This window comes from Penicillium psychrosexuale, assembly GCF_028828465.1.
Source record: "Penicillium psychrosexuale strain IBT 29551 chromosome Unknown utg000005l, whole genome shotgun sequence".
Lineage (NCBI taxonomy): Eukaryota > Fungi > Ascomycota > Eurotiomycetes > Eurotiales > Aspergillaceae > Penicillium > Penicillium psychrosexuale.
This window is the reverse complement of record NW_026643190.1, coordinates 931000-943532: the sequence shown is the minus strand read 5'-3', so window position 1 is coordinate 943532 and position 12533 is coordinate 931000. Positions and strand designations below refer to the sequence as shown.

The window sequence follows — 12533 nt, the reverse complement described above, 5'->3', positions numbered from 1 at the left end:
TCTGTACAATACCGTATCTTTTTCTTTTTTCTTTCATTTTTCACTCCTTTCCCTTGTTAATTTCCTCGTTAATTTCCTTTTCATTTCCTTTCATTTCCTTTGTATTTCGTTGAATTCCACTTTAACAAGTAAATAAGCTAAATTCCAAGAATGGGGGTTTACTTTACCAGGGAAGCTCAAAGCTGCACGCCCCTCTTTTGGTTATCGATACTCGATAGGCACGATAGCCAGGTATTCGAGCTCACAACTACAGAACTATACAATCAGAAGTAGAGAGGGAAGCTATTCCGGACGAGAATTAATAGCAGAATTTGAATCCAACGACAGATACCAAATATTCACCCAATCGAAGAAGCACGGAGTAAAAAATAGAATAAGGCGAACTCTGCGTAATTACCCGTAATACCCCCAGTGACTCTCCCACAACTAGCCCTCGAAGTACTCTCTGAATGTACTCCGTATGAGCCGCCCTCTCGTCCTTTTCCTTTTTTTTACCCTTTTCCAATTCTTCCCTTCTTCTTCTCTACACACAGAGCATGTTGAACTGCATTTCCCTTTCTTGTTCATATCAACCCTGTCTGTGCTTGGCTGCCCTCTTTATTCGCCCCTCCTTTTTTTATCTCAACTCCCGGGATCTCGGATGATCATATGCACCATGCCTCCTCGAAGCTCACTGACCAGCTCGTTCTCGGTAACCGATGCCAATAATGAGGTGGTCTGTCCCTTGAAGAACAATGATAGTTCCAATTGTCGCAAGCGATGTCTCGGTGTGAGTACTCGCCCCCAAGCCCCACCTATCACCGGCGTGCGAGAGCTATACCCGTGCAACTCGGGAGTTCCAACTTGAACTAATCCGGTTGGTGCTCTAGGAAAAACGCTATCGCTCCATGCAGGAGCACATTCGACGTGCGCACCCGAACCACTACATCCCGAAGCTCCCGGCTACCGAGGAGAGCTTCCTGATGATGGTGAACACCCCGCTCGAGCAACGGGTGCAGCTGTCACCTCCCGAACCCGCTCAACCTCGTCGACCTCATGGTCAGTTTTTTTTTTTTTTTTGGTCTTGATTGCCTTGCTTGGTCGCTACACGTACTGACGGCTACGCACAGATGTGGCGCCGGAAAGAGACATCTATGTGGCGGACGGCTCCCCGCCTACCCCTCGAGCTCTGGATGAACCCCACCCAGCTGCGGCCACGGCGGCGGTGGCTTTGGCACAACTGCATCACCATAGACTGGCCTCGGATTGGGATACAGACATGGTTTGTCGCTCCGGGCTGTTGTGGGCTCCGACCCCTGAGTCTCTCCACAGTGGCACTGACCTGCATTTCCCCAGGATACCCATTCGGATACCGACTTGAGTCATCCTCGCATGCGCGGAGCTATTGAACTTCCCCCACTCCGCGACCATTTCAAGCAGGAATCCCTTCCGCCGTTTACGCCTCGTCCGCGCGAGCTTCTCCCGTCCATCCTCAATCACTCCCCGCCTGGTCGCTCATCCACATTACCGCCGATCCAGCGGAGAGACAAATTTTGCCGCCCGCGCAAATCTTCCATCACCCAATCGGCCCGGAAACCTAAGCAGGATCGCCCCAAGTCAAAGGAATTCGGCCGGCGACCAAGCCTCGGTGACCGCAAAGCCCTTTCGGCAGAGCCACAAACCGCGGCCTGGGCGCAAGGCAAGCGCTGGGAGGACTTGATTGAAGCGGCGACGTCGGCAACCGAAGTAGACGATGAGCCATATTCAGAGGTGAGTTTGAATGCAATTCTGGAATTTTTCTTGGGTACTGATGCGCCAATTTAGGCTGGTCGGTCTCCAACGATTGCCCCACTACTTTCCAGCGTGACGTCTGCCCCCTCTGGGGTGAAAAATCGGTCCTCGCTACCACCCGCTTTCCAATCCACAGGATTGCCTCCGATCTCTTCACATAGGCCATTCCCACCGCATTCATACGCCGCCTCGCCTTTGCACAAATCATTGACCCCACCACCATACGAGAATCACCGCAGCCGTGAGAGCGACTTGGAACCATTCCCATCTATTGAATCATCGCTCGATTCCATGTCTTCAGCATCGGGTAGAAATTTTGCATCATCGGTTTCGGGAGTCGCGCCGTCCATAAACTCTGATTCCAGCCCAGTTATGAATCTTATCCCGTCCATGTCCCAGCGCCAACATCACCGATTTTCCAACCCTACTCCGGCGTCTTTCCGCAACAAAGAGGTTCAGGTGTTTTGCGCTCAGTGCAAACGACCCTCGGCACTGAATGAGTGCTATGCTTGTACGGAGTGCATCTGTGGAGTTTGCCGCGACTGCGTGGGCATGTTCATTTCAAGCCCGCCCGCTTCATTCCGAACCCCGGGGAATGGACCATTAAATAATGCCTCACAAGGACCGACAAGCTACCCTGGTCCTCGTGGGTGTCCTCGCTGTCGAACGGTGGGAGGCAAATGGAAGGCTTTCCAAATCGACATCAAGTGAACGACTTCATTAAGACAGCCTACATTTTTGGCATTACGCATTTTACGACTGATGTTTGGTACACGTTCATTCTTATATTGTTATTTATTCTTCATTCCATCGGCATTTCCGGTTTTCTGGGTTTCTTTTTTTCACTGATCTGGCAGGATCTATCATCCAGACGATGTTGCAGGAGTTGCTTTTTTTTTTCAGGCCAGGTCTTTTCGGCGCAGGTTTCCGACAGTCAACAAAATCCCGAAGAAGCTGGTCTTCGACATTCAATTTTCTACATTCTCTTTTTTCGCATTCTGGTGGACATATCTTTGGTCATGAAGTATATGCTTTGATGCTTTTTCAAGTCTTTCATGTGATGCAACTTGTACTGCAATGATTTCATTTTCTGTTTATAGAAGAGAGCTGTGGCCATGGGAGACAGGCGTGTCCTCCCACATCCAATTCTTGATTTATATAACCAATCTACTCATCCCAGATGACACTGCTAAGACCCTCCGCAGTTCCCACCTTTCCAGGCTCGCCAACCTGTAGAGAAGCAATCTCCTCACCCAAATTCCCTGTCTTCGGATCCCGGCGCACAATCGCGACCGTCGCAGAAGCTTGATTTCCAACGGCAACCAGGTCTCCAGCACGGTTGATCACAAAGGTCCGCGGCACCTTGCCAAATGCAGAAGATGAGTCCCGCAATTCAACCGACCCATCTACAGGAGACCGATCAAGCACAACCATTGAATCACTCGGCGCGAACCCCTGATCACTCCGAATCGAAACATAAAGCGCATTCCTGATTCTGCTAATCCCAGCCGGCGTCGCACCCTCCGGCATAACACCCCCGGGATACGGCACCAGTGTCTGCGTCTGCTCAAAAGACAAACACCCAGACCTCGAATATGAAACGTCAAAAACCATCATCGTACCCCCGATCTCATTAACAAGATAGAACATCGTCTCGCCGACAGCGGCTATCTTCCGCGAATGTGTCGACCCAACCTCAGACCGGCCGGTGCCATCTGTCCAAAACACGCCGTGTCGCGGCCCGCTGCCGTAGGTAATGTTCACGCTCGGACACTCTGACAGCTTTCCCGACGGACCATCCTCGATCGCATACACGCGCAGCAGATCCGCGCCGAGATCCGGACTGACGATGAACGAGCCGGTCGGGTCGAGGATGACTTCGTGCGGGTGCGGCGAGTCCTGCTGGTCGAATTTGCCCGGTCTTGTCAGGTTGAAATGGAAGGCTTGCAGGCTTGGTTGGTTTTGTTTAATAGGTAGGGCGAAGGTTGAGATGGCTGAGCCTTCGCTATTTGATTGTTAGTATAGGCCCACACCACATCCACAACAACACAATCCTAGGCAGCCAAGACTGGGCATGTAGGTAAGGAAGAAAAACATACTAATGCGCAATTGCAATAAACTTCTTCCCCGCATCCGACTCATAAATAACACTATTCACGCCGCCACCGACAGTCTTCGCGACCGCGCTTTTACGCAGCGTGCCGTCTGGTTTGACATGCAGGGCCGTCAACGTGCCATTCGTGGAAGGATCGGCAGTTCCGCTCTCATCGGAGCAGTAGACGGTACGGGTCTGCGCGTCTAGGGTTAACCAGCTCGGCATGTCGCCGCAGGTCTTGAGTGTTTGTGATATGGAGAGGTCATTATTCTTCAGGGCTAGGGTGTAGACGTTCCCATTGTAGTGGGTTGCCCACAGGTGGGCTGGTTTGGAGGTAATAATGGCGGCTGAGGTTGTTCCCAAGGCGGAGAGGATGGGTAGGAGGTTTTGGAGGTGCATTTCAGGGGTTTGGTAGATGCTGCTACCTGAAATCTGGTGTGATGGATATAGGTAGGGAGTCCTACTAGTATATGTAGTGATGCAGAGCTGATTGGGGTGGGGATTGGGAAGACGCGGTAGGGGATCGGCAGTCCCTGGCTGTCTAGGAATGGACGAGGGGAAGACAGGGGTGCCATTATTATTGTGTTTATGTTGTATTGCTTTAGTCTGTTTCAGCTATGCATATGCACAATGTTGTATCGTGCATATTAACTATCACAATAGCTAAATGAATTAGGGTTAATCCCCCACATCGTGATAAAGCCACGAGATAGCCACTTCGTCACGGTTACATGTTAGCTTTCATCCCATGTTACGTGGGGGCTCTTCGTTACTGCGAGGGTGGATCGATAATCTATTCTCCAAGATATATGTTTCGCTAGAAGTCAAATCAATGTCAAACCAGTGAAGCAAACATCATTGCGCACAAGCTCGGTTCTAAGTCCATCTTCCAACGATACCGAGTACAAGCTACCACCCAGGTCAGCCACATACACAATGTTGTTCGCCTTATCCAACTTCAAGCCAATAGGCTCGTGGAAATGACGCGCCAGAATAACCTTCTCCATATCCATCTCTTCACCACCAATGTACGCGCGGTTCAGCGTGCAGCCGAAAGGGTGCTCACCACGATCCGTCCAGTACAGAGTCTGAGTCTCAGTATCCAACTCAATATCAATAGGTTCGGGGAGCTTGTCCCACAGACGCTGGATATCAGTCCGATTCTCAGCAGTCTCACCGGCCGGAATATCCAAGCCAGCGCAGAAGATCTGACCACGACCAGCCTTAGCAGGTCCCTTCTGGGTCCAATACAAGAGACCGCGCTCAACATCGACAGTAACACCCACACACCAAAGCGTCGTCCGCTCTAACAGACTCAAGCCAGGCTCCGCACGGCGCTGTACCAGAATAACGTGATTACTACCATCATAGTCACAGCGGTGCACGCTTGTGCCCTCACGGTCACAGAAGTAAATCAGCTTCCGCGGCTCGATAACCGCAATCTGCTTAGGCGTGTGCACCTGTCTAACAGGGACAATACACGTCACATCGCCACCGTCAAGATCAGCCGACCAAACAGAGCCATCACAGGCAGCCATGCTGCGACCCATATTCGTCCAGAAGATGCGCTGCGTGCTCAGTGACACGTCGATACTGTCCGGCAGGTTCTGGCCGACAAGGACAGGAGTGATTCTCTGTGTTGCGAGGTTGAAGCGCAGGATCTTGCCGTTCGCGTGCACCTGCGAAACGTCCTTTGCGTTTCCGCCGAGCCCGACATCGAGCAGGTAAATGTCTTTTGCTGCGCTGTGCGGGTTTGCTGGGGTTGCTTCTGCGGAAGAGGATTTCGCGAGCGGGGGGTAGAGGCCGCCCTTTTTGCTCTTCTTGCCGAGGCGTCCTTGGTCGATGTATTCCTTGCGTAGCCAGTCGACGGTTGGACCGGAGGGGAGACCCCGCTCTTGGATATAGCTGTCTTCGTTGAAGGCGACGGTGTTGAGGCCGACTTGGTCCATCAATTGGCAGGGGAGAGGGCCGTTCTTGAACATGTGTTCCCAGAGGAGGTCGATTTCGCCGGGGTCGCTGACGCCTTCGGAGAGGATTTGCATGATTTCGCGCTTGACTGCTGACCAGATGCGGTTGAAGATGAATCTGCGGGTTTGGAGTCAGTATGCTGTGCTGCTATGGGGGCTATTTACTTTATTATTAGAATTATAGTACATACCCGGTCGATTCACGGTGAGCTGTCACTGGCAACATGCCACACTCGCCCAAGACAGTCTCCAGGTAAGGGAGGATCTCGGGGTCGGTCTTACACACGTCATCAGCTCGACAATGCGGATAGCAGGAAGCATAGCGAAGTGAATACTGAGTACTTCGCGCTGACGCTCGGGGGAGACCTTGGTAAGCATCAAGTTTGACTTCATTGAAGAGCTGCTAGAGCCGATATAACAATCCGCCGGAGCGCACTTATCCAATTCCGCCAAAGTATCAATCTTGGACTGCAGCACCTCAGGCACAGCCTCGATAACCAGCCAAGCATTGGAAACAGCGGGCTCCAGCTCGGTGAAAGTCTTGCAGATACCGTAGGGCGCAGAAGTATACGCCTCGATATCAACCTGGGAAACGTGGGTCTTGGGCTCGTTCGGGTTTCCGTCGCTATCTCCTTCACGGGCCTTGTGAATACGCGGCATCAACGAGAACTCGGCTTTGTGGTGATCGATGTACTCTGCCGCGTCGCGGAGAGCCTCCGGCGAGGGATCCCGGATGTGGACATAGTAGCCGGTAGCGATGAAGACACAGCCGATGCGGCGGCCGAGGACGCCGCCGCCGATGACTGCGACGGGGCGGTCGGTTCTGGGCTTAACACCCATATTAGAGGTGGATACGTAGGAGTATGAAGGGAGGATGTAGATACTATGTGCTGGCATATAGAAAGTATGTCGATATGACGTGGAGAGCGGAAAAGCGTGGACTTTAGGACTTTATTTAGGACATATAACCAAGGCGACAGTTGATTATAAGCTTTCATATATATATGCTTTTTAACTAAGTCGGATTTTACGATGCTAATGATTAGGAGGCTTTCTATGCACTTGGGTCGCTTTCTAAGATCATTGGACATGTTAGGGCTCCGCCATCGGAGGCCGGCATTATAGGTATGACTCGTATGAGTTTCCAGGAGAAGAACTGTAGTGCTTCCAGGCGTAGATTCTGGATCTACTCTGCATCAGAGGGGGTTCGGTTGATTCGGATTAGCCATGGAATCATCACGGAATGTTCGCGGAACGAAAAGTTTTTCTAATAAGCTTAAGGACCCTTCAGATCCCCGAAATATGTACAATATATATCTGGAGAGACATTACGAATTGCCGGTACTAAGTGTTGGGCATACTCGACAAGAGTACCAGAAATTTGTCATATCGTGCCCCACCATGACCCCTAGGTGACTTTAGACCATCTCGAAAGTAAGCTAGCAAATCCCGCTTTATTCAGATTCCCGCATGGGAGCAAGCTGGGCTGTTTACCTTCAATTACAAACATACACACAACACGATTCCTCTTTACGGATCTTGCCATACCGAGTTTGACATATCACTTGGCCCCGGATACGTCTTTGTCCCTATAGATATACATCTAATGTTTTATAGCGAATATCAATTCAATTTCAAACCCTATCTCTGGTGTTGGATCAATATAAATATGTGGCTTAGATGGTATGGTCGTGGGATAAAGATAGTATTGAAGTTGTTCACCAAATTTGACACTATGAAAATTGCACTTGAAACAGACGTCCATTGTAACCACTACCTTCCTGCTTATCATTCTCCTCAACGCTAACCATATGCCTTTCCAGCTATTCTTATTCTTCTCCAAGCATAACCAGACGTCTTCGCTTTACCTCATCCAACAGGTACAGCTGCAGTTGATAATCTTCATCAGCTGTACTAGAAAGTCCACGTTTGAGATAGGAGAAATCCATTGTATTTTGATTGCCGAGCGCATCGAGCCTTTTTCTGGCGCAGCTTTGCAACGTTGTACCGCTGTGCATCTTCAAGGATAGTGAGCAAGTTGTGAATGGCAGCGTCATTCCAGCCCAAGTCGCGGAGCCCATCTTGCATCTTCTCTTGAGGAGGAGTAAGGGTAGGTGATGACCTCTGCGGGTGGCTCTCTGGGTATCGTATTATCAGTGGTTTCGATAGCATTTCGGTTGAGCTCTTCTTCGGACAGGAATTTGAGATTTTTCCCAGTATCATCAAGTATCCACAGTCCCTCGGGGGGTGGAACGAATTCAGGTTGTTCGTCTGCCATGATCGAAGATTGAATGATGAAAGATAACGAGATCAAGGCCTGGAGTTGTGTTCTTAACTGTCTTGATCTGATTCAACCATAGATGCGTCAGAATGCGCTCATTTAAGGTTTGCGGCCCCGATAGGTATTTTTGTGCAGGCCGTTCCCACACGTGTAGTTGTAGGGAGTATATAGTTCTAAGGTTCCTACTGATGGTTTTATCTTGGGTTAAGCTAGCGTCCGAAACACGGTATAAAAAACCGAACATGAATTGATTTTCTTCATGGTCAAACAGATTAACAGATAAGATTCCTACCTAGGAAAATTCTCACCCAATTCTTACCCTGCTTATTCTTGTTGCACCCAGTCCGTTCCACAACCCAATTTTCTCACTCTACATACCTCTCCCCCACATGAACTGGTACATACGACCATAGGGTGTGGAAAACAGGGCTTCCCGTCCGCTCAGCCGTACTCAAGCCACACGCCGGTGAGTTAGTAGTTGGGTGGGTGACCACCAGCGAATCCTCACTGTTGTATGTTTTTGTTTTTGTTTGTTCAGTATAGCAATATCATGTTCATCTTAGGCCCCGTTATGGACCTCTATTAATAACTTTTTGGAAATGAAGCTTGACGAGACATAAGAACACTCGATATATCCATCTAGGGACAGAGGTCACCAGTTGGTAGAAGGTTTCGTACAGCTGGGATGAAAGAAGTAGGTACAGTGTCAATTCGGAATCTTATTGATGGAGAAGGAAGGCTTAGACCTAAGGACTAGCTATTATATATCCCTCTCCCCCGTTTGTCCCCCTTTAATAATTCAGTTGAGTTAGCGCGAGAAGTCGCGCGGTATTATATACCACTAAGGCGGTGCCGAAGTATTAAACGCGGTGCATTAAAAGTGCGAGCGGCGAGAGAAATACTGGTAAATTCTTGATTCTTCAAAGCCTGGATAGCTAATAAGATCCTATCCTCTTGCTCTATTGAATCTGTAGATGATTGAGAGCGTATTGGTGGCATGGTGGGTGGTTGAACTAACTAAGTCCTAATTCATGGACGCGTTTTGGGTAGGGTGGCCACTCGCTTGTGAATTATATTAATAGTTATATTAGGTGATAATGAATCCCGAATTCTTAAAAGGCTAGTTTGAACTTGCATTTATCGTGATAAGCTATTTCTGAACCAGTGGATTATCATATAACCCACCATCAACTCGAATGAAAATCCAGGAAGATAACTTAAGAGAAAGAGGCTTGATCTATCTACCATTCCCAGCCATTGTCGTCTCGGTACAAGTCGGTGCTCTCAATGGGGAAATACGACTTGAAGGACGGATCCACTAAAACAGGATCGTGCAGGGCATAGTCAGCGTCGCTCCAAACCTTATCAGGAAAGCGGTTGCTCGCATCTTTGAAGCCGGATATGTGCCTGAAATGAATCAGTCAGCTATCTCATCATCATCGAGGATAACCAGAGAGCAAGAATCACACGTACATCTCTCCAGTAGACCATTCGTATATGATTTTAGTGCAACTGGGTACCCAAACTTGGTAGTCAAACGGTAAAAGCATCCTAGTTCATGTCAGCCCTGAATAGGCAATCGCGTAGGCAACGTACTCGTAAATCTGTCGGAACTTGACGCGAATGTTTTGCCGCTCCGAGAAAGCGCAATTCCAGAACCGGGTGAATTCCAAGGGCTCGCCAGGCACCTTCTCCCATATCACATATGTGACAAATCCGCCCGGTATGAGATCTCCCTTATCCTGCTTCCCAAACTGATATCCAAGAAGCTCGGGAACAACTTTACAGCCTCGCTGCTTGAAGTGCTTCAGGGCTTGGAGCTCTGGGGGCTCGAAAGGCCCGATATCCTGGGCAGCTCGGACTGAAGCCTTTTGCAATTATGTTCCAAGCCAGGGTATCTGCTGATAGATACGCAAGAACCCGAGGGGCCCTTGCGCACCGGAGGGGCGACACAAAAACTTTCCAGCAACGTATGCAGGACCCCTACCATCAATGAAATTTTGCTCGGACTGGGTCACGATATCCTCTTCAATCTTTTCGACTATCTCCCAGATCTTAGGCACAAAGTTAATCGGGGGTTGGGGCGGAGTGTTCATCGTAATTTGTGTGCCCTCGAGGCCAGAGAGGACTTGACCAGAGTTAGAAGAGTTAGACATGATAGGTTAGGGATTAATGATGTTGCAAATGATGCGATTGGAGTAGGACTTGAGAAAGTTGCCCAGGTGAGAGCTCGTCAACCATGGGTAATATACAAACCTTGGACGTAAAACATGCAAACAACCCCAACATTCCCTAACCTCGAAACAACCTTATCATTATATCACCTCTTCATTTATCGATGTATGGCTTTGTTCTGGATCTATCTCGTTCCCCGAGCCCGTCAGAGCATGATCCTATGCATAAAATCAAAACTCTCGGATACGAGGCTGTGACTTTGGTTCGCAACGCCACGTCAGTTCTTATTTAATTCACAGAACAAACATTATAATGCTAGTACATTAGCCCCGGGGAGCTGTATCTGTGTGGTGTAATAGGATATCTTCAATGTCAATGACAAAGTCCTTTCGGAGAGGCAGAGGTAGAATGAAGAGAATTTATCATTGGGTAAGCTAAATGACATTTGGGGTGTAACAACCTTCGAGACAGCAGCGGTTTGAATAATAGTAACTTCACAATTTAAATCTTCTCCGTGGAGTCAGTTTCTGAACCTATATCAGAAGACCTTTTCCGTTTCCTAGATTGCCACTCTGCTTCCCACTGAATCCTCTCAAACTTCATAGTTTGCGTTCGTAATTCATGCAAGTTATCGTATCCCTCATCTAGTTCCTCGTAGAAACTGAGGTATTTCTCAAACTTGACATCGATGTCGCTTACTTCATGATCTTCCATCTTGAAGCGCAAATTTCGCGCGAATTCTTGAAAGTCTGGGTCGATGGGTCTATAGTCAATTGGCTGCTTCCCAAGAAGGGCATTTTTGAACCAAAACTCGTCTACTTGGACGATCTCAGCACTGCACTGTTTGCAAATATCTCGCCCAATTTCCACTTCACCGACGCAAAGATCACAGCAGTCGATCCCCTGGTCTTTGCATTCCTTCGCAATAGTCCGCCAGTATTGAACCTCCCGAGTGACAGTTTTGTAAATGTTGAAAATCCGCCCGGCAATGGATGGATAAATGTATCCAGGTTCCTGCCAAGGGTAATGATTGCGTGAAAAGAGATACGCGCTCATCCCGGGCCGTGGCGAACCTTGGCGAACGGGAGGTTCGCAACCCAGAAATAGGATCCAATCTACAAATTGAAATCCTTCTGAGAAAATACCATAAGAATTTTTGATATTCCACCTTTCTCCAGCTTTATCCTTTCCTAGGCCGCGGATGTTCGGGACCCTATGAATCCACGAGGTGTGATAGACATCATGGTTCTCAAACGTGTTTTTGATTGCCATACCTAAAGTCTCTGGCGTTGGTAAATCGGGTGGTCCATCCATGAGAAGGACGCATACCGAGCTCATCTGGCGTCCAGCATCGTGTTTATGGCCTTGGGCATAGACCAGAACACACCCGTCTGCGAAAACATCGAGATCACCGAAGTTAAAAGGCTCCAGTGAGGAATTTGACAAATGTATCTGTTCAAAGGAACTCAATGTATGTAAAAATGGTTCTTGGGGTTCGAGTTCCCCTTTCTTGAACTGGTTGTAAATGTAATGGACGATATCCCTAGGGATTGCATTGCTAGCCACCAACCGAATCTGAAATCCCCCGCCACCTACTCTCAGACAAATTCGTCGGATGGCAGCGAAGAGGATATGTCTCGTAGTTCCCGCATGAAGTTTAGCGATGATATTCTTCAGCACTTCGATTTCACATTCGTTTCCCACCAAAGGCGGCCGACAAGTTACTCGCCGGGGGCTGTACACGGAGGCTGTAACGAGATGCTCAAATGCATCTTCAGCAACGGCGATCACGGTCAACTCCCAAACCTTCACCCAGTTCGGCAGTAGGAATGAAGCATATGTCACTGAAGCATAGAATTTGGTTTGATCGAGATGATGTGATCGTGGCGTCCTGGAACGTCCAGTCCACTCCTCCTCCATCATACCCAGGCAGGCCCAACTTATCGATAGAGGAGTCTCTTGTAACTTTGTGATGATTTGGCTGGCGAGGATTTTTCTAGCTTTATCTTGAGTTGATTGTAGCATTGTCGTCACATTGTCTCTTGTCACTAAAAAGCAACGATATTGGCTCTCGACAAAGGTGGCATGTCGAATGATCCCCAGCTGGTTGTCCATTGCTTCGAAACCTTTGAGACCCCGATGATAGCTGTCTTGGGTGCTTCTATCGTTTTCCTCCGACATGTTAGGATGTATTGCCGTGAATGTGGAAAATATGTCGGTATCTGGATGAATCATGCTTGCACAA

The 12533-nt window shown here is 48.9% G+C and overlaps 6 protein-coding genes across 6 annotated transcripts; 1 reads left to right on the top strand and 5 right to left on the bottom strand.

Annotated features, from left to right (window-relative positions):
* Nucleotides 1–655: 655 nt before the first annotated feature.
* On the top strand, nucleotides 656–2481 carry rfeD (uncharacterized protein; the record flags this gene model as incomplete). The annotated part of the gene is made up of 5 exons (XM_057190223.1): nucleotides 656–769; nucleotides 870–1038; nucleotides 1110–1261; nucleotides 1336–1749; nucleotides 1804–2481. 5 exons carry the CDS (start codon nucleotides 656–658, stop codon nucleotides 2479–2481), a joined length of 1527 nt encoding a protein of 508 aa, XP_057037879.1.
* A 456-nt stretch (nucleotides 2482–2937) lies between these two features.
* On the bottom strand, nucleotides 2938–4264 carry N7518_009295 (lactonase family protein; the record flags this gene model as incomplete). Its single annotated transcript, XM_057190222.1, has 2 exons — nucleotides 2938–3775; nucleotides 3870–4264. 2 exons carry the CDS (start codon nucleotides 4262–4264, stop codon nucleotides 2938–2940), a joined length of 1233 nt encoding a protein of 410 aa, XP_057037878.1.
* Nucleotides 4265–4689: 425 nt separating this feature from the next.
* On the bottom strand, nucleotides 4690–6672 carry N7518_009294 (3-hydroxyacyl-CoA dehydrogenase family protein; the record flags this gene model as incomplete). Its single annotated transcript, XM_057190221.1, has 3 exons — nucleotides 4690–5950; nucleotides 6024–6109; nucleotides 6175–6672. The coding sequence occupies 3 exons, from the start codon at nucleotides 6670–6672 to the stop codon at nucleotides 4690–4692; spliced, it is 1845 nt and encodes a 614-aa protein (XP_057037877.1).
* Nucleotides 6673–7885: 1213 nt separating this feature from the next.
* N7518_009293 (uncharacterized protein) lies at nucleotides 7886–8110 on the bottom strand (the record flags this gene model as incomplete). The annotated part of the gene is made up of 1 exon (XM_057190220.1): nucleotides 7886–8110. One exon carries the CDS (start codon nucleotides 8108–8110, stop codon nucleotides 7886–7888), a length of 225 nt encoding a protein of 74 aa, XP_057037876.1.
* Nucleotides 8111–9354: 1244 nt separating this feature from the next.
* N7518_009292 (uncharacterized protein) lies at nucleotides 9355–10269 on the bottom strand (the record flags this gene model as incomplete). The annotated part of the gene is made up of 4 exons (XM_057190219.1): nucleotides 9355–9520; nucleotides 9587–9664; nucleotides 9710–9974; nucleotides 10026–10269. 4 exons carry the CDS (start codon nucleotides 10267–10269, stop codon nucleotides 9355–9357), a joined length of 753 nt encoding a protein of 250 aa, XP_057037875.1.
* A 520-nt stretch (nucleotides 10270–10789) lies between these two features.
* N7518_009291 (uncharacterized protein) lies at nucleotides 10790–12469 on the bottom strand (the record flags this gene model as incomplete). The annotated part of the gene is made up of 1 exon (XM_057190218.1): nucleotides 10790–12469. The coding sequence occupies one exon, from the start codon at nucleotides 12467–12469 to the stop codon at nucleotides 10790–10792; it is 1680 nt and encodes a 559-aa protein (XP_057037874.1).
* Between the last annotated feature and the right edge of the window lie 64 nt (nucleotides 12470–12533).